Source organism: Halichoerus grypus, chromosome X (assembly GCF_964656455.1).
Source record: "Halichoerus grypus chromosome X, mHalGry1.hap1.1, whole genome shotgun sequence".
NCBI classification, from domain to species: domain Eukaryota; kingdom Metazoa; phylum Chordata; class Mammalia; order Carnivora; family Phocidae; genus Halichoerus; species Halichoerus grypus.
The window spans coordinates 37,014,976-37,036,642 of NC_135727.1; the positions used below are offsets into that span (position 1 = coordinate 37,014,976).

Consider the following 21,667-nt stretch of genomic DNA (forward strand, 5'->3'; position numbering starts at 1 on the left):
CTCCACAACCTAAAAAGGGACATTTTCAAGGGAAAAGAACTGGTAGTATGCATCATAATGCCTTGCGAATGAATCACATTTCAATTGGGACCCACAAGTTCATGTCATAAAATTACATTTTTTTTTTTTGCCACCAAGATAGCAGGGGAAAAACATTAGGACAATCCAATGTCTGGTACTCTTTGCTGACACAAAAAAAAGAAAAAAAAATCCCACTCATTTTAGCAATTTTAAATGCTAATTTTTATTTACTGCTAACTGTGCAAATGACACCAATTCAATACTGTGCAGTAAAACAGTTACATAAATCCAATATCAAACAATAGCATATGGGATATATCTAAAGCAGAGCACCATGTGCCTTCAAAACTGATTAATATCACAGAACATAACTCAGTTCAGACAATTCTTAAGAAACCTGAAAAGCTCTCTCATTTAATATTTAGTTATCCAGAAGCAACTGCTCTTGGTTTTTTTATTTCCTAGAAAAAAGTGAAAGTTATTCCAATTTTGCACGGTTTAATATGATGTGTGACATCTGAACCAAGGAAGTAGTTTGTATGATTTATTCCTTTTATCAACTGGAACCATCAGCTAATACAAAGTTGACAAGCTGGCTGGCAGGAAAACAGCTGAATGTAATGAAATATGCTCAACATGGGGCTAGCTGTACATCCATCTCAATTTCTTTATCCACAACCCAAAGTAATATTCCTTTATTTAAAGTAGTATTTTAAATCAAAAGATAAAATAATCTTAAAGACAGATAGTAACCACCCTAACCACCTAAATCACTTTAACATAAAATACTTTTTAAAAACCAAAACAGCAAAAAATGGCAGTGCAAGAATACTTCATACTGCTGAATCTTACATATTCTGAGGTATGTAATGAGAAGCTGAGGGAGGCGAAGCAATATAGCCAGCTGGCCCAGGATTCACAGCACCATGAATTTGAGAAGAACCACCATATGCTGCACCAACTGGATGCCAAGGGGCAACATAGGGATAATCTGGCATAACAGAAAGACAGGAATCAAAACCCGGCAAAGGTGGTGGCCCATAGGGATCTGACATCATTGGATAATAGACTGCTCCATGAGGGACAGATGCAGGGTCAGCATTTGGAAAAGTACCTGAAACAAAGAATGCAAACAGTACACACTTTATATACAAAGATTCACTAAAACATCAACATAAATGGATGTTCAGGTAAAAGTGAAACTCAGCACTAACTACAGGAAAGATCACAGCAAATGTGGCAACAGCACTTTCATATATTTATTATTTTTTTTTAGAGAGAGGAAGAGGGGGGGTAAGGGGCAGAGGGAGAGAACCTCAAGCAGGCTCCATGCCTAGTGCAGCACCCAACGCGGGGCTCAATCTCTTCGACCCTGAGAGATCATGACCTGAGCAGAAATTAAGAGTTGGAAGCTTAAACGACTGAGCCACCCGGGCATCCCAGAGCACTTTAGATATGAACATTAGGGACTGAAGCCAGCTACTAAAAGATTATATGAAAATTTCCTAATTATAAAAATTTAAATATGTGTGTGTGTATAATGGGTCAAATGTATTCTACCTAGAGACAGCTATCTTTCTGGGATGATTTAGTACCTACAGACTACATACAGAAACATTCTCTAGAGTCCTTCTAGTCTCATAAGGGTAGTTCCCAATTAAGTTATCCAATAGTTCCCCACAGTGACACATATTATCCAAATAACCATTTTGTATTACTTTAGCAATTTAAAACTCTGGTGTGTATACAATCTGGTCTATACTTGAAGGTTCTGAAAAGCATCCTAAAGACCAAACATTAAAGTGTCACCTCTTGAATATCATTAAGATCCTAGCATCACTTTAATTTTACACCACTTTTGCTACCATGAGTCAGTTTTAGTGGAAATAGATGCAGTTCTGTCCTTGCTATAGTGACTATGTAAATATTAAAAAGGAGTCCTTCATTACCTGGAATAACGTAGATGAGCACATTCTGTGGAATGAAGACTGCCACTGTCTCATGGTTTACAATAATTAAAAATAATTCTATAAAAGGTACATGGTACAAAAATGCAATGAAGGTTGACACTTTAATTTTTATTACTATGGGCCATATCACATCACCACACTAGGGATAAGATTCTATAGTGCTAATATTTCCAAACCATTAAAATGCTTTAAATGAAGGGAGAAACAAAAGGAAATTCACATTTCTCACACGCACCAGGCACAGTATACTTCTACATATAGTATATACATGTATCTCATTTAGTTCTTACAGTAACCCTGGCAATATTCCTGTCAAATAGTTCCCATTTTACAGAAAATCGGGCTTAGGGAGGTTAAGTAACTTAGCTGAGATCACAACCATCAAGTAGCAGTGCTGTAATGTGAGATAGATTTGGTTCTGTTAGTCTATATAATTTTTTCTACCTCCTGCTGATTCCTTCTAAGGGCAGTCAAGATCCTATTCTAAATCCTTTAAAATGCTGCTCCATCTATACAATACTGTTAATTCATAGAGAAACCATCTTTATGGTCTGGCACAGCGATCTCAAACTTTTTGGTCTCAGGATCCCTTTACACTCTTAAAAATTGATTATTTCAAACAGCTTTTGTTTATTTGAGTTATACCAATATTTACTGTATTAGGAATTAAACTAAGAAAGTTAAAAATATTTATTAATCCATGTAAAAATAAGTTTATATTCCAAAACAAAAATATTGTGAGATAAGTGTCATTGTTTTACATTTGTGCGAATCTTGAATGTATGGCTTAATAAAAGACAAATGGATTCTCACATCTGCTTCTGTATTTAACCAATTGTGATACATTGTTTTGAAGTATATGAAGAAAACCTGGCCTCATACAGATATGCAGTTGGAAGAGAGAGAAGTCTTTTAATAACCAGCCTTTTCAGATAATTAGATATTCTTTGATGCTACACCAAAACTAGGTAAGTGGTAGTCGTCAAAGGTGAGTAGCAATGTGGACTTTTTCATACTCTCTCAATATTGAAATCCACTGTTTTATCTTGCACTTTGAATATATCTTTTACAAAATTATACATAGGTAACACCATGCATTGGTAATTGTAAAAGTATTATTGTACTGAGTTACACAGATCTCCCAAATGTTCACACATTTTATTATACAGTGTGAAAAAACACATTCATTAACAGCCCCATCTATCTTTTTAAGCTTTTATTTTTTTTAAGTGATCTCCACCCAACATGGGGCTCAAACTCGCAAGTCTGAGAACAAGAGTTGCATGCTCTACTGACTGAGCCAGCCAGAGGCCCCAATAACTCCATCTATCTAGAAAAGTATTGAGAAGCTGTCAAGCTCATGGCAGCAGATATAAGTTTTCCAAAATTCTAATTTTTATTTGAAAGCTGGGATTTTTATCTTTGTTTTTTCCAAGATTTATTTATTTGAGAGAGAAAGAAAGAGAGAGAGGCCCCTGGGTGGCTCAGTCAGTTAAGTGTTTGACTCTTGAATTAGGCTCAGGTCATCATCTCAGGGTCATGAGATCTAGCCCCACATCAGGGTCTGCGCTAAGCATGGAGCCTGTTTAGGATTCTCTCCCTCCCTCTGCCCCTCCATCCCTGCTCATGCTCGCTCTCTAAAACAAACAAGAAAACACAGGTCTAGAATATGGGCCAAATGAGATATCTGAAGGTTATTATTAAATTACACATAATAAAGTCCAATTGTCCTTCTTGCAGGCACTCTCATTACATACTCACTGTTTGCCGATGCTTCCGCCTGTGTGCCATCTTGTCTCCCCACCTCACCATACAACTGAGGAACTGTCTGCTCTACCAGAGAAGATGACTCAGCATAGACTGGATAATTCTCTGCATGAAGCTGCTGCTGCTGCATCTGTGGCGCATAGACCATGGAGTGCCAGTAGTTGTGGTGATAGCACTTGGGTAAGAAAGAAAGAAAGACTTTACAATCTCTTTTCTTAAAGTAGTACAGTTACTCACTAAAAAACAAACAAACTAGGCTATGATTTTCAGGTAGAGTAGCATTTTTGACCTAAAAGAACATTTGGAAAATCTATTCTCTACTACAACTTTTAACTTCTTTTGCAGGATCTATCTCGTATTTGAACATAGGAATTCTTTTAAGAAGGCATCCTAAGGAAATTACAAATATACACAATGACCTGTATACAAAGATGTCTTTCCTAGCATTATTTTTAAAAGCAAAACAGAGTGGACTAAGTCACAGGGATGAAAGGTACAGCATAAAGAATATATATAGCCCATGGTATTGTAATAGCATTGTATGGTGACAGATGGTAGGTAGCTACATTTGTGATGAGCACAACAAAATGTATAGACTTATTAAATCACTATACTGTACACCTGAAACTAATGTAACATTGTATGTCAACTATACATCAATTTTTTTAAAAAGAAAAAACAGTGAACCACCTAAATATTCAACAATAGGGAACTGGATGAATTATGATATATCCATGATGGGATACAATAGAGGCAATAAAAAAATTGTGCTGTGAAATATTTAAGAAAAAAAGTGCTCACATTGTTAACTTAAAAGTTTACAAAATTACATAGCCTCATCAATATTTTGTAAAAGAAATAAATAAGCTATAAGGAAATATATCACAGTGTATAGTGGTTGTACACATGATTTCGGTTATCTTTATGCTTTAATATTTTTCACATGTACTACAATGAATGCTATTACTTTTGATATAAAAAAGCATTAAAATAACTATTCTGAATGTCTTTCTATTCCCATGATGTAAAATGCAGGAGATGTTTTAAAATGCCTCAGACATCTGACATGAATTACAGTGTTTCCACATGTACCTATAATAAACTAATATAACTGAAGGTGCAAGTAGTTTATATTTTCAATTCTTGAAACTGCATTTAGGAAATAAGAACAAACATCCCATTCCACTATTCTTAATTTATAAATGTGTGCCAGTTGGAGAAGACAGTTTTCTAGTGAAATCAGTGTCTGGGAATATGAACTAATCTGAGCATTATCCAGGAGTCTGTCTGGTTTACTATCATCTGCTAAATCTTAAAATGTATCATTCCATTTTAGGAAATATGCCATCTTGTTATATCAGAAGTCAGGTGTATTTCGGGGGGGGGGGGGATGATGTCTGAAAGAACAAAATAAAAGAGCTCTTACCTGAAATCAGAGACACCTTTCAGGGATATTAAGATATTTGTCAGAACCCTCACCCTTCTACAATTCAGGGGAGTGGTGAAAATCAGTGTTTGGTAAATATCTATGAACACATAACTGCTTTAAAAATAATACAGCCCTAGGGGGCGCCTGGGTGGCTCAGTCGTTAAGCGTCTGCCTTCGGCTCAGGTCATGATCCCAGGGTCCTGGGATCGAGCCCCGCATCGGGCTCCCTGCTCCGCGGGAAGCCTGCTTCTCCCTCTCCCCCTCCCCCTGCTTGTGTTCCCTCTCTCGCTGTGTCTCTCTGTCAAATAAATAAATAAAATCTTTAAAAAAAAAAAAATAAAAAAAAATAAAAATACAGCCCTTTAAATGTCTTTGAATCAGTCCAATTACTTTTCATATAAAATGTAGAAATAACCATAAAAATGTTTCAAGCAAGACAAATGATCCATTTATTATTGAAACAGAAAAACACAGTGAAGGGTTGGCATATATATGATGCTAAATATGGGGGCCAATAAATGTTTAAGTTGTGCTGCTTAGAGCCACCACTTGCCATAATTTAACTATTTTATAAGAGGAACTGAAGCACTGGGAGGCTCAAGTACAAAACTGACTTATATCATCTTCAGAATTATCTTATCTCTTCACAGTGTTCTTGGCTTTTAAAGTTCAAGAGTCTGATTATCAAACCAGCTTACATTTTTAATCTAGAGTTTGTCAAAGCAATTTTAACATGACTTACCTGCAATCCCAGATTGAAATAGTACTGCAAAACTTTTGTATCTAAAATTAAAAATCTTAATTTTAGTGCTAGAAGACATAAGCAATTAGAACTACCACTTAAAAGCTTTTCTGAGTATAAAGTAGTTATAAATATAGTCTTCTTGCATCACCACCACCCTCAATTCTATCTTATAGTAAATGACCACTTACCTGCCACTATAGGTAAGATCATTTTCTGATCCAAGGTTTAATTACCAAATACATATTTTATTTCTAGTCTGAGTATTAGGCAGATGTTACAGAAATACTACTCTGCTAATATTTAGAAAGAATCCAGTAAAGGCATTTTCTTGCTTGTCTCAAGAATAAAATCAAGACTTTATTCTTGAGACAAGCAATTTACTACATAACCAATCATAATTGTCTTCTGTTAATGGAGCTACTACACAGTACAAACTAATGCTCTAATGCCAAGATTAATGATGCCTAATATAACTAGCACTGTATCAAACAATTCACCTTGCTTTTACTTAACATGACTAACATACCACACCACTAGAACTCCAAAAAGAGGAGGCAGTAAGAAAGGTAACTCAAAATAATTTATATCTTAAGGTGATAAAAGCTTCTTCATAGAACTTAACATATTTCACAAATAAATAAAAACTAGATGTTATGGGATAAGAGGGAATAATCTTAGCATTCTAATTATATCTCTAAATGAATTTTTATTGACTGACCTGGGATCCATGTATATTCTTCTAAGTTAACTTGAGTCCCACTAACAAACTCTAAGAAAACCCCTTTTTCTTAAATTGGAGACTTCTGATATGTAGAAATATATTTACTACCATTTTAAAACAATCATGATTGCTTTTATTTTGACCATTATGTGGGAGTAGAGTATAAAGACTAAAGGTTAAGCTAAAGAATATCAAAAGATAATAGCAGGAAATAAATTCACAAATGGCAGAGGATTCCATTCCTTGGTGTATGTACGTTCACACAGAATTTGTATACAAATAGCCATAGCAGTATTATTCACAGTAGCAAAAAAGAGAAAACAACCCAAATGTGCATGAACTAATAGATAATAAAATGTGGCATACTCATACAATGGATTATTCAGCTATAAGAAAGAATGAAGTACGGATACATGCTACAACATGGATGAACCTTGAAAACATCATGCTAAGTGAAAGAAGCCAGTCACAAAAAGACCACATACTGCATGATTCATATATGTCAAATGTCCAGAACAGGCAAATCTATAGACACACAAAGTAGAAGAGTGGTGGCCTGGGGGAATGAGAAGTGACTGCTAATGGGTACAGCGTTTCTTTCTGGGGTGACAAAAATGTTCTAGAAATAGTGGTGATGATTGCACGTATTTGGGAATATACTAAAAACCACTGAACTGTACACTTAAAATGGGTGGCTTCTATAGTATGTGAACTAGATCTCAAGCTGTTAAAAAAAAAAAAGGCGCACAGATAGGGACTATAAAAACTCAGAAACATCACTTTGAGATATAATGGGGGGTATCATGAAAATGACTGGATTTTAAGAGGAAGATGGAAGACTGGAGGGGAAAGAATTTGAGTAGATCACCATATGCCAGCAAATGTTTAGAAGTAAAAAATCAGGTGCAGAGTTCTTGCAAAAGTAGAAAGAGGTAAGGGGCACCTGGGTGGCTCGGTCATTAAGCCTTCGGCTCAGGTCATGATTTCAGGGTCCTGGGATCGAGCCCCGCATCGGGCTCCCTGCTCAGAAGGGAGTCTGCTTCTCCCTCTCCCTCTGCCCTCCCCCGTGCTTGTGCTCTCTCTCTCTCAAATAAATAAAATCTTTAGAAAAAAGTAGAAAAAGATAAGATACAACTTTGGAAAAATGACCAGCAGTTTCTTATAAAACTAAACACACTTATCTATGACCCATCAATTCCACTCCTAGGTATTGCCCAAAGGGAATGAAAACATAGGTTCATAAAGACTTTTTACAAGAATACTCACAGCCTTATTCATAAAAGCCCCCAAATGTAAATAACCCAGATGTCCACTAACAAAAGAATGAATGGGAATTTTTAAAGATTTTTTTTTTTTTTTTGAGAGAGAGTGAGTAAGCGACAGAGCATGAGCTGGGGGAAAGGCAGAGACAGACTCCCCGCTGAGCAGGGAGCCCGACACAGAGCAGGACCCTGGGATCATGACCTGCGCCAAAGGCAGACGCTTAACGGACTGAGCCACCCAGGCGCCCCTAAACAGGAATTTTTATACAATGAAATACTAACTCAGCAATAAAAGCAAATGGACTACTGATATATGCAACAATATGAAAGAATATAAAAAATAAGGCTGAGCTTAAGAAGCCTTCCATAAAAAGTATATATTGTATATTCATATGAAATTCTAAAACAAGTGAAACTATGACAAAAAAAATCGAACAGTGGCTGCCTCTTGGGGGTAAGTAGAAGCAGGGGTGGAAAAAGACTGGGAAGGGGCATGAGGTAACAGTGAGATAATGGTATCATTTTATACTTTGATGGGGATTTGGGTTACAAAGGTGCATGTACTTATTTCTCAAAACTCAGCAAGTATACACTTAAAGATTTGTGCATTATATGTTAACTTTACATCAAAAGAAAAAATAAACTCCAAACTCTAGTTAATGATATGTATGCTGAAGTTTTTATGGGGAAGAATGTTGATGTCTGCAATTTACTTTGGAATGCACCAAAACTGAAATGGATGACTTGATGGACAAGGAGATGGATGGAGGGAAAGATGGACAGATATGTGATAAAGCAAGTACAGTTAATGATAGAATCTAGGTGGCGAATACATGAATATTCATTTTGAAATTCAACTTTCATGTATATTTGAACTTTTTTTTAAGGATTTTATTTCTTTGAGAGACCGACTGACAGATAGTGAGAGAGCATGAGCAGGGAGGAGAGGGAGAAGCAGGTTTCCCGCTGAGCTGGGAGCCTGACGTGGGGCTCCATCCCAGGGCCCTGGGATCATGACCTGAGCCAAAGCAGATGTTTAACCGACTGAACCACCCAGGAGCCCCTGAACATTTTCATAATAAAATGTTGGGAAATGCAAAATCACCATTATGTGGTGACAGAGTAGATCTTGGGCAGGGATAGGTAAGTAAGCTACTCCTTAGTTTAATTAAAGAAACAAGACCACATGGCTTAAATCTGAGGCAGATCAGACCCCCAATTCCTCAAAAAAAAAAGAAAAAAAAAAAAAAACCTTCTCAGACTTCAAAATTCACTTGGAATCCTAAATATCGAAAACTGCAACAATTTCATACACTTGTGGCAGGAATGTAAGAAATGGAGAAATTTTGGTATCAATTCCTGCTTTTCAAAAAAAAAAAAACAGGGCACCTGGCTGGCTCAGTTCATGATCCTGGAGTCCCAGGATCGAGTCCCACATCGGGCTCCCTGCTCAGCAGGGAGTCTGCTTCTCCCTCTGACCCTCCCCCCCCTCATGTGTGCTCTCTCACTCTCATTCTCTCTCTCAAATAAATAAAATCTTTAAAAAAAATTTAAAAAAATAGTTGAGAGAACAAAAAGAAAATGTTCAAGACAGACCTGTAGCTATCCAAAAAACCATCCACTTCTTGATTATGGAGAAGGTTTTCTCAGCTTTCAATTCTTTCTTTCCTTAGTCACTTACCTAGCATTATGCTCTCAGGTCAATTTCCATTTGGACCCTACCCCCAGTAGATAACCAAAGAGAGATATGCTCTAAAATAAAAAAAATTTCAGACTAAATAACCCTCACACAACTCTCAAAATCTCTTTACCTTGAGGCAGATCACTGCCACTTGGATCACAGGAATAAGGTGGAGGTGGTGGTGGTAAGTTTGAAGCCTCTCCCACCTCAAGAGGAGGAGGTGGAGGTGGTAAAGAAGCAGCAGCAGCAGGAATAGGAGCAGAAAGGTATGGATAGGATGGTGAAGCAATCACTAAAAAAGAAAACAAAGTAGCAATGCACAACTATAACACCTTATAAGCAGTAGTTCATCTTCTACTTTTGTGTCCCCAATATGGTCAAACAACTCTAATTCCTATGGTTTGACTTAAAAACTTGGAAGGTGAATTGCCCACATTCTTAGACATCGCCAGTTGAAACTGGGAGTTCATTACAGGTTATTTTGAATTAAGGTAATTACTGAAATTAAAAGGAAAAAAACTGGAAGTTGCAGAGTTTTGACTATAAAGACTTCATGATAAAAAAACATCAGCTAACAGATACATGAATGAAATACCATTAAAGCAAAATTTTTACTTAGCTTAATATAAAGTTAAGGATGTTTTCAGCCATCTGCCATTCTTAGTCAAATCACAAGATGCAGAAGCTAGTAAGAGAGACTAAACTACACAGATTACAGATTTAAGTAAACCTTGAAGGTTTCTACTTATTAGTAGCATCACTGGAATTTGGGCATTCTAAACCATGACAGTTCCATTTCTAAGGACACACAGAATCTAAGACAGGCTAGATGAAATACCTTATCCCTTTGACTTTATATACCTGTGGCTATAGTTTAAAAACAATATTCATTCAGGAGTTTCAATTTTTGACGTAAGAAATTCCAACATAGTAAAAGTAAGTATCTCCCATACACATACCAGATAAATTTGTTAAATTTGATGAAAGATGAATGATACAACCCTTCAAGTTCAATTCAATCATTTTAGCCAACTTAAGACATTCAAGTACTAAATTTATTGTGTTACCTGCACTGTAATTTTAACCCTGAGAAGTACAGAAACTTTAGTTTCAATGTTCAATAAAGATTTAAGTTCAGAGTTTTAGAACACTTAGTTTAGTACAGGAATGGTGCACACAAGCTGAATTTGTTATTCTGTTAATTTAGCAAGAAGAATTTAAGGTTAAGTATTAGAAATAATCCCTACTGTTTTTATTCCCTGACATAAATACTTACAATATACTTATCTATACCCTTTATACAGTTACAGGCTAACAGTGATAGAAGATGTCTTAGGGTGATTTAAAACTTGGATAAACAACTCTTTGGGGGTGATGAAACTGTTCTCTCTTGATTGTGGTGGTGGTTATACAACTCTATGCATTGTCAAAACTCAGAACTGGGCACCAAAAAATGATTCTTACTGTACCCAAATTAAACAGTAACATTTTAAAACGTGCTCAACTGTTTTGGAGTTTTGTCATGTACGTAGAAATCTCCACTTTCACAGATCTGGAAGAGGCATTTAAGTTTTAGAGTATCTCCAAATATTCAAAAGGCTTTATGAATTTGTTTTCCATAAAGTAATGGCTTTTTCAACTAAGCTCCACTTGTATTCCTTTTAAACTAGCACTCAAATCACACCATTTAAAAAAAAAAAATAGCCATTAGCTAAAGATAGCAGAATGTGATTATGATCACTAGGTAAAAACCAACTACTAGACATGGATAGCTAAGTAAGTTCTCATGGGCCTGAATCAAAAGCAGAAGAAATTTGGAGATTATTTTATCTGAACTCACCTTCCCTGAAAATGCGTATTATAGTAAGTCCCTGAAGAAAAAGTTTTATAATTTCCAATTGCTCTAGAGATACATGAGCATCTCATTTGTAAACTTAACAGGGCTCTATAGGTTTAACAGGTAGAATTTAAGGGATAGCTCCAAAACAATATAAACTTTACTAAAATATTAATGGAAACAAACATAGTCCATTCAAAATGCTTATTTGCCCTATGAAGCTGCAGTCTGTTTCAGGACGTTTCAGAAGAGCATATGAATATATATAGTAAGGCTTGATCATGATCTCAGGGTTGTGAGATCAAGCCCTGCATCAGGCTCTGCGTTGGGCGTGGAGCCTGCTTAAAATTCTCTCTCTCCTCCCTCTGTCCCCCCACCTGGCTCCTATACACAAACACGCTCTAAGGAAAAAAAAAGTACAATTAAAGTATTATTTACCTTGATTACTGTGGTTTTTGGCACTTTCTTAAGTTTTGCACCCAAGGCAAATGAGTCACTAGTCCTGGCCCTGACAAAAGCCTTGGGAACAGTTATCAAAACTCAGTTAACAGTATTTAATGCCTATGGGGAGATTCATATTAAAGGCAATCATTGCATCTAATGCCATGACAATGCCAGATAAGAAGTGACTTCATAATGGAGGATGGGTTGGGGCTGCCAGAGAGACACAAGAATAACACAATGGGAAACATGAGCTGTTTCATCTAGAGGAGTGAAAGAAATGTTAAAGTGTGATTACATAGCAGCCATGACCTAGTAGAGTTATAGCTGAGGTTGATAAGTGACTCAAAGAAGTAAAATAAATGCATTTTTAGAAATATCTACACAGAACACAATCTGACATTTAAATGGGAAGCTTTCAATGACTGTACATAAATGAGGCACTCCAACCAATGTTTGATTCACCTGTCATTTGATTTGAAGCTCAGAAGTCTGCAGAGCAGACAACTAATGCTTTTCCTTGCAATTAGCACAAAGTAGTAAAACCAGGGTCTACACTAACGTTTTCAGTGAAAAATTTCTATGGTCATTAATGAACATATATTGAATGCTTTTATTCCAGGAATTATGCTAAGCACTAATTTTTAAATTATAAGTGAATCAGATACAGAAAGCAAATCAAAATGAATTATTTTAAAGTGGACACTATCCAGGTCAAGAAATAAAACTTTGCCAGTCACTCCAGAAAACGTCTTTGTGCTCCATCCCAATCACAACCCTCTCCCTCCCACCGTAATTTAACCATTACCCTTTCACAGTAATCACTCCTTTGTGGTTTTAACAGTTTTGTCATCCAAACGTGCATCCCTAGATAGCTTTTAAAAGTTGAGGTCTTGAATGTCTTTTAAACTATCGGTCCCTTCTCCATCCGTCATTTCCTTTCAGTTTTTTTGAAAAATCTTGGCCCTTTGACCTATTGAGTTTCCCAGTCTGTATTTTCCTGATTATATAGTCATGGTGTGTTACAATATGTTCTTCTGTATTTCCTGCAAATAGGCAGCTAGATCCAGGAGACTGGATCAGACTCAGGATTGATTCCTTTGACATACCTATAGGTAATGTTTCTGCAATCTTCACAGCTATTGCTGTTTAATACCTAATTCAGTAAGGACTGCAAAACAATTATCTTCACTGTTTAGTTAGAATACTAATATATAGAAACACTTTCCCTCATCTATTTGGTTACCCAGTGGTACAGTTCATATAAGGTAGGCAGGATAAATGCTTTATTCTTTCACTTTATTTTCCAGTTAAGAAAATGAACTGGTTTCTTGTCATCCTAAGGTGACCAATTTTTAAAATATCATTAAGAACTTTTATGTTTAACATATTTGGTATGTTCCAGTCTGCTGCAATTATCATCGTTGAGACTCAAATTGTTCCATCTTTGGCCAATGAGAACCTCTTCAAGATGGCTCCTGAGTTCTTTTGACATGGCCCCAGTAGTCTGATAGCTTCTTTGCTATCTGGTATGACAAAATGATATAGGCTCATCTTGAACATTTCCTGCCCAGACCTGGAATCTGCAGCCATTTCTCCACAAAGCTGCTTGGTTTTTTTAAGTAAGAAATGGCATGTGAAGACCACAAAATGAGTGCTAAGAATATTGTTTCTAGAACTTTTCAATGGACAGAGCTGGGAAATATACACGTATATTTAAAGATAAAACACCTGAAGTTATATTGATACTTCCAACTCAAATTTGAGACCATAAAAACTTTTCTTTAGCCTTATTATATCCATATTACCTTTCTTCCATACTTAGACTCCTGGTTTGCAAGGGCACAAGGGGATAAAATTAGAGTATCCCATACTCACTCATTTGTTTTAGCCGACATTAGTCTCAGAATAACAATCTGATTATCTAGATAAAAGAACCTCATGTGATTATTGAGGATTAAAAAATGCTTGGCATATGGTCTCTCAACTCTATTTTTAAGAATAGCCATACAATATCTACATAGTCCAAACATAAAGTTATTGCTATTACATAGTGTATTCTCCACCTCTTAGCCCTCATTGTCTTAATTCTTTATGTAATTATACATTTAATACTTACCATTAGGTCTTCTGTCGATGTCTTTGTTTTGGTAGTCTAAAAGTCAACTCATTCTCTGGAACACTGATGTCCATCTAATACAACTTTCCGTGATGGCAGAAATATTCCGTATCTGTGCTGTCCAATACACTAGCCACTGGCCACATGTGGCTATAAGCACTTGGCATGTGGTTGGTGCAACTGAGCAACTGAAGATTTTATTTAATTGTAATTAATTAAAACTTAAATTGTCACATGTGGCTAGTGATTACCTTGCTTGACAGCATAGTTTTAGTAGATTCTTCAGGAAGGGCTCATGCAAGTAATATTCTCTGAATTCTTACTGCCTTTTAGGCTTGAAAATCAGTTTTGGTTGAATATAAAATCTTTGTTTTACACATTCCTTATTTTAAATGTTACTCCATTTTCTTCCAGCATAAAGAACTGCTGTCAAAGTTTGATGATTATCATTTTATTTATTTTATACTCCATAGGCTCTTTTATCTAGATAATCAAAGGACTTGCTTTTTCTTTAAAGTCTGGTCATTTTACTAGAATTATTTTGGTGTTGGCTGTTCTGGGTCAATATTCTCAGGGATGCAGAGTGCTGTTTCAGTATATAGTTTTAAAGTTTTTTAATTTCAGGGAAAGTTTTCTGAATTATAGTTTTCAGTATTTGTTCTTTTCCCTTACTTTGGTTTTCTTCTTCAGAGACTTCTATCACTGTTTGATCTCCTTTGCCTAACTTTAACAAGTCACTTGAATCTTTATCTTCCTTTTCTTCATTTTAGATTCCCCCTCCTTCTTATATCTTTCTTTTAAAGCATTATCTGTTGTATATACTTGGTCATGTTCTTTATAGTTTAGTCTTCGTAACTGAAATGAGTTTCTGCCATTTTTAATGCTTTTCTATCACTTCGAGTTTTTCTAATTCTGATCTGTTATTCTAAGATTTTTAATTCCAGTTATTCTTTAATGTTTTGTATTATATTATTTATATCTTTAGCTCATTCTGAAATAGCTGTTAGTTTAGTTGGCACATTTTAGTTGGCACATTTCTGACATGTCTTTACTGTCTATAGGGATATTATTCTTTTTTGTTCTTAAAACATCTTTGCATAGGATTTCACCTTAGTGTTTTTCCTTTGTCACTTGAAATTTTTTTCGGGGAACTTTAGAATGAGGTGGATATAGGGTAGTTTTGTTTTTGTGTAGTGTTCAAAAACATGACTGCTTTCTAGGATTCCATGGCTCTGTTCTCCTCTGCTTTGGTCTGGACATGTTCTTTTCCCAATCCCGATCAATTCTGATTCCACTCCCAGTAGTTTCTCCCCAGTAAGGAATACTATCCTGACAGGGAGCCCTGGCAGGTCACTTTTGAGGGTTCTTAGGGGCCAGATTGCTCCAAGCCCTTCAAGTCCCTTTACCAGGTACCCAAAGCACTCACCTAGTATTGGAGAGGTCAAATCCCTTCCCAGTCTTAGCTGCTCCTTCCAAATTGGCCGCCCCACTTTCCAGTGAATTCTTATTAGCTCTTTTGGGGTTCTTCTGTTCTCAGGTCCATCAGACAACATCCCTGATGCTTCCGTCTTCTTGCTCCCACATAGACCCTGATAGCATGCAGGTCTTGTGACTGGTGGTTTGTCCCTAACTGCTTAGGGACACCTTGTGGGGATACCTTGTCACCTAGTTTCACTGTAAATGTTGTCCATGGGTTTTGGTTTTGCTATTTCCATTTTTATTTGAGGATTCAGATTAAATAGCTATGTTGTTGTTGCCACCACCTTCCCAGAATTCTGAGAATTCTAAATTATATTAACTCATTGGAATTTCATGACCACTTTATAAATTGGTACTACCAGTACCCGCAAGAGCTCATAGGTAAGGCTAAATAACTTGTCCAAAATTACAGAGGTAGGGAGTTGTAAAACCAAAATTCTAACCTAAGTTTCTTAAATCCTAGAGCCTATATTCTTTCTTACAACATTCATGGGAAAATGATTCATTATACAGAAAAGTATTTTACAGCAAACTTTTCAGGAATTCTGTGAAGTGTGAAACACCTCTACTTTAATTCCTGTATAATAAAACTTAAAGTTTAACTAGTAAAGTCCTCTAAATTTTCAGTGAGGTAGCAAAACAATAGCTACAAAATCATATCAAAGCCAAATTTGCAAGAAAAAAATTGAAACCCTGGCCCTGAAATCTCATGGATTCCTCAAATACAGAACATACTTTATTAAGTAGATTAAACAAATTTAATACTAGAAATTAAAGTAATCCTATCTAATCACTAGAATTGTTGTATGTGCATGCTCATGAACAGGAAAAGAGGCTTCCCAAAGTAAGCAACCACCAATAACCTACCTGGCCTGCCTTGTATAGGTGGAGACACAAATAGAGGCTGTACAGCATTCTGTGAGGAAACTGAAGTGGTACTACTAGCTTGATTAGCTGCTGCACAGTTAGGTAAGACTGGAGCTGGAACACTATTGGCACAAGAAGCTGCAACTGCTGTAGAATTTACCATCATCTGTAAGTGCAGAAGAAAAGTTTAGAAAAGTTTAGTGATTTCGCAAACACTGTTAGTCTCTTATCTGATTCTAAGTTTCAAGATCTAGTATTTGGATGACTAAAATACTGAGAAATCAATCTTTATGTAAACCGTATATGAGGTTATTTCTTTTAAAAGAGCACAATTAACTTTAAAATCTTAATTTTTAAATTTATTTTTCTGAAAAATATATTAATATGATTCAAAAATCAAGTATAAAATTGTATACAATGAAATGTTTCCTTCCAACCCCTATCTTCCATCTGCCTAGTTCCCCTCCCCTCTCCCCAAACAGGTAATCTCTGGATTTCCTACATATTATCCAGAGATTGCTATGTTTGTTTTTACATGTGGATACATTTCCCCACGCTAACACATACTTTTTTTTTTTAACAGAAAAGGTGCTTTGCTTTTTTGTGTGTAAACTTCATGGGACTGCAATTTGTTTTTTCTGATGAGGCTGCAGCACCCACTACAGCACTGTGCACAGAGAGATGTTCACTACATAGTTAACACACACTTCATGAACATGCTGCTCTCAATGCAGTCTCCGTTTTCTTACCACACACTGCTGTGTGGCTGCTACCCATTCTGGTCCTCAGAAACTGTATTCAAAGTCACCAGTGGTCTTCATGGCAACAAATCCTAATAGACTCTTGCTAGTCCTTATGGTGCTTGACCTCCTGGCAGCAACTGACACTTGACTATTCCTTGAAACATTCCCTTCCTGGGGCTCCCATAGTACTACACTCTCCTACTTTTCCTCTTTCCTTAACTATTCCTTCCCTACCCATTTGCTAAAATTTGGTGATCTACAGGCTCTGTTCTGGATGCTCTCCTCAAATCTCTTCCTTTCCCCAGGATTATCTTATTCGCTCCCATGGTTTCAGCAACCTTTCTGACGCTAGCTCCCTATTCTTTACATTTCAGTTTCAGTACATGAGAGATTGACCAGTAATTTATATTAATTCACTTGTTATTTAAGAGGTTTGGAATAGAAGGACTATGAGTAGTCAAACGCCAGCACATAGAACAATGTCTGGAACACAGGAGATAATCAATTTCTCGAATGAATTTTACTGATCACCGTGCCAGGCACCACAAAGTGCAATAATACTTAAATACGATGAAGGACAAGGAGAACAAAAAAAAGTCATTCCCCCCACCCATGTGATTGCTTGATAACACTATTAAGATTACCTTCTGGGGGTAGTTGTATGAGGTAACTGTGTCCTGAGGAGACATAGAACATGGTCTTCTGTCCTGAAGAGACTTTAATGAATATAGAAATGTAGTTAAGTAAGGGTAAATCAAGAAACCAAACAACATATCAATAAAAGATCTGATTTGTTCCAACATCTCCTAAAATTAAGTGAAAAGTGATCTGTCCTGAACGTGTTCAGATTTGGAAGCAACTACTAAGATAACGTTCCAAAAGGTATCACTCCAGTGCCTGATTTAGGTGACTATGCTATTTCCCATCTACAGAGAACCTGATCGTATCCAATTCTAGTCCAATGTAGATACTAAAATGTAGCGGAGGATTATAAACACTTTTTCAGTGGCCTTTCTTGCCTTAAAAGCTTCAAACTTAGTAGGACCAACAACAGTTTTACTAAACAAAAGCATTCCATCTAAAAATGTAGCTTGGGACAAGGGTGGATATATCTGGTTATTCAGCTGTAGCCTATCTAAGCAGGATGGAATATAATCCGACCACCACTCCCCTCTGGCTCAAGGTCTTCTTTGAAAGTAAAAATGATTTTTAAAGGGCTCAGTTATACATGACAAATTGTCGTGACAACAAAAACAAAAAACCTAGCAGAAATTGGTTTAACAATGGTAAGAGCACAAAGGGAATCAAGGAAAGTAATCACAGAGAACAAGAGGAATCATATTGTGACAAAGATGAGCCCAACTTACCATAGACTGCACATTTCTATTAACAATAATCGCTCCTCGGATAAACCTCATTGGCTACGATACTGCCACTGCACATTTCTAAAGTCAGTTTTCAAGTACAACCAAAGCACCTGCCAAAAAGTAAACTTTGGCTTTGACTCAGGGGGCCCAGTGTGAATGCTAAACAATTCTACAGAAGGATTTAGTTGAGAGTTGGGCACAGAAATAAATAGCAATAAATATTTATAGGGTTTTTTTTTTTTTTTTAGGAGGCTCTGTGCCTGGACATCTGTAAGTCCTGCACTGGTCCTCTCCCACAGCATGCTGTGAAAAAAATTACTTAGAAACTTGCTATAGAGGGCGCCTGGGTGGCTCAGTCGTTAAGCGTCTGCCTTCGGCTCAGGTCATGATCCCAGGGTCCTGGGATCAAGTCCCACATCGGGCTCCCTGCGCGGCGGGAAGCCTGCTTCTCCCTCTCCCACTCCCGCTGCTTGTGTTCCTGCTCTCGCTATCTCGGTCTCTGTCAAATAAATAAATAAAATCTTTGAAAAAAAAAAAAAGAAACTTGCTATAGATTTGGTGACTGGGGAGTGGGAGTGGAGCACATCCTGAAGAGACTGAAAGCTACTGGGGATGTATGATAAAGTAAGTTCAGAACAAAAATGAACATGTGACAAATGAAATTAAAGGGAAAGAAATTAAGTATCAAAAAAGAGAGAAATTAAATATCTACTCTTGTCATCCTTGATGGTGAGGTTTTTACTTGTTTTTTCACTGGGGTGGCTATTTCAAGAAATGGCCTAAGAAGCATATGATGAGAATAGTAATGGCACAGTGAGAAGAAAAACTATTTCTCTAGAAGGGAAAAGGAAAGGGAAGGAGAAATAAGGGGAAGAGAAATCACGTATCATAGTTTTCTTCATTCCAAAGATGTACTGCCTAAACAGTGTAAACAAAAATTTAGTATGTGAGGTTAAGATTAACCATAATTAGAGAACAGAGGGTTGTTATTCAAGTTCTTACAAATATTCCAGTTCTCCTGGGTACATGGTAAGTTGTTCTTCCTGGCCCCATCTAAAGTTAGGTGCGGCCATGTGACTTATTTGGTCAATATGAACAGAAATATTAAAAGCCAGTGTTCAATTACCCTATCTTTGGTCCAGCAAAGTGACTGTGAAAGCACACATGTCCATCAGCCTGGGTCCCCCGAGTGACTATGATGAACAAAAGCCTGCTACCAACCTACACTAGACATAGAACATGAGCAAGAACAACTGTCCTGTGTTAAGCTGCTAAGATTTGGGGTGGGGGGGGTGTTACTGCAGCATAACTTAGCTTGACTGAAACAGTAATTTGGTAATTAGAAGTAGGGTACGGTGCTACTGTAACAAAAACCTAACTTGAAAAGGAGAGAATGAACTTTTATCTCTTAGGGGAGGTTTGGAAAACAATGTTAGTTTTGTGTTTTGATTACTGTTGGCAGAGTTTAGCAACATTTTTTAAGATAGATGTGTACAGGAAAGGAGTTTGTAGGTAGGAATGAAAGGGAATAGAGAATCCTTGAATACAGGGACTTACAGGGTTGAAGACGCAATTGCTTCAAACCAAAATTGTAAAATATAAAACTGATAAATACTTTGGACAACAAAAAGCAGTTAAAACTTGGGTTTGAAGCAAAAATCAAATTGTTAAAATCTGATTGCATTAAGATATTTCAAAGCAAGAGTCCAACTAAGAATGCAACACCCACTGAATCCTTGCAATTGGACAAAATGGCTCATGGAAAAGCCTCCAAAAGTATGGCTCCTCCATCCCTGATAAGGTCAAGGTACTTGCAATCAGAGAGACACAGGGATAAGAAAGCAAATTATAGCAAATCTAAGTAGTATATCTATTAAAAAAAAGAATTGTCAGTATGGCTACTGGCATATGAAACCAAGAGGAATCATAGAGAGAAGCAGAATAAATTAATCACACAGCCAAAGAAACTATGAGCAGAACTAAAACCATCCAACTGAGATAAAACAACCCCTGGGCTCCTAATTTTCTCCAAGTAAGAAGCAGGCTGAGAAAGCTGCTCAGCTGCCAAGAAGGATTATTCCCCAAAGCCTACTTCAAATATGGCCAAGGAACAAAGGGCCCTGGAGCAACCAAGAGCCCCAGAAACAATGAATCAGAGAGCCCCTCCAGGGGACAATCCCCATGCCTAGGTTGGGGGCCCTCACAATGTCTGTCCATGATGTGAGAATTGCTACAGGCCATTAACTATTTCTCCCATTTTCCCCCCTTTCTGAATGGGAACTTTTACTGCCATTTTTCAGTCCCTGCTTCACCATTATAAATTAGGTATGTAGCGGTTAAATAACTTTGTGTCTTTGGTTTTAGGCCTCCAGATGAAGATGAGCCACATCTGGACCCAATGCACAGAGTACTACACATTTCCCAGAAACCTTGGGCTTTGAGTTTATTACACTGAATAAGATTTTTGGATTGCGTCCCTTGAGGTGGAATCGTCTTTTGCCTGTGGGAGGGAGTATGAGTTGAATGTTGTGGTCCTTAGCGCTGTTAAAATATTTCCAACTTTTTGACTTTCAGGCACGCATAAGTTATACTTTAATGGAACATATTCTGGCTAATGAAAAAGAAAGTGACAGGTGTCATCTCCAGGTGGAAGCTGTAAGAGCCAGGGCATCATTCACTACCTTTTGGTTCCTTCCTTGGCAACCATGAATGGAGCTTCTATCAGCCTGAGTCCCTGAGCAGAGCCCTCCTGTAGACCTCCACTGGATACGAAGCATAACCGAGAAACAAACTTTTGTTATATGAAGTAACTGAGACTTATGGCCCATTCTTACGGAAAAATCATAATAAAATCCTCTAAAAAATCATCAATGCCAATGTTTGAATTTCCTCTTGTATCAGCACATTAGGAGTATCATTAAATAGATTAATTTCAGGGTATTAATTTCATCTACAAAATGGGAATGAAGCCCTAACTACCTCATAGGATTATTCTGATTTAAATACATTTATATGTATCTCTCTTAGAACAGTGCCCTAGTACACAGTAGGAGATATAAAGTGCTTGCCATTTTTATTAAATACCTACCAAGTTTGCTGTAGATTCAGTTGTGCTATAAACACCTGAGGTTTCATAGTCTGGTTCTAGAGAATATAGCCAAAGTAAAGTAAAAAATGAGCATTATTTTATAATTTAAAATTGTATAAACAATGATGAA

The 21,667-nt window shown here is 36.8% G+C and overlaps 1 protein-coding gene and 1 pseudogene across 1 annotated transcript in view; both read right to left on the reverse strand.

Moving 5' to 3' along the window:
- Positions 1-219: 219 nt before the first annotated feature.
- ALG13 (ALG13 UDP-N-acetylglucosaminyltransferase subunit) overlaps positions 220-21,667 on the reverse strand; it is a 63,395-nt gene continuing 41,947 nt past the window's right edge. The window contains 8 exon segments of the mRNA XM_078064661.1: positions 220-1,135; positions 3,753-3,933; positions 5,930-5,970; positions 9,727-9,888; positions 16,340-16,505; positions 17,727-17,798; positions 21,131-21,211; positions 21,538-21,593. Coding sequence (XP_077920787.1) covers positions 870-1,135; positions 3,753-3,933; positions 5,930-5,970; positions 9,727-9,888; positions 16,340-16,505; positions 17,727-17,798; positions 21,131-21,211; positions 21,538-21,593 — 1,025 coding nt within the window. The 3' untranslated portion in view covers positions 220-869.
- LOC118529086 (U4 spliceosomal RNA) lies at positions 18,417-18,529 on the reverse strand (annotated as a pseudogene).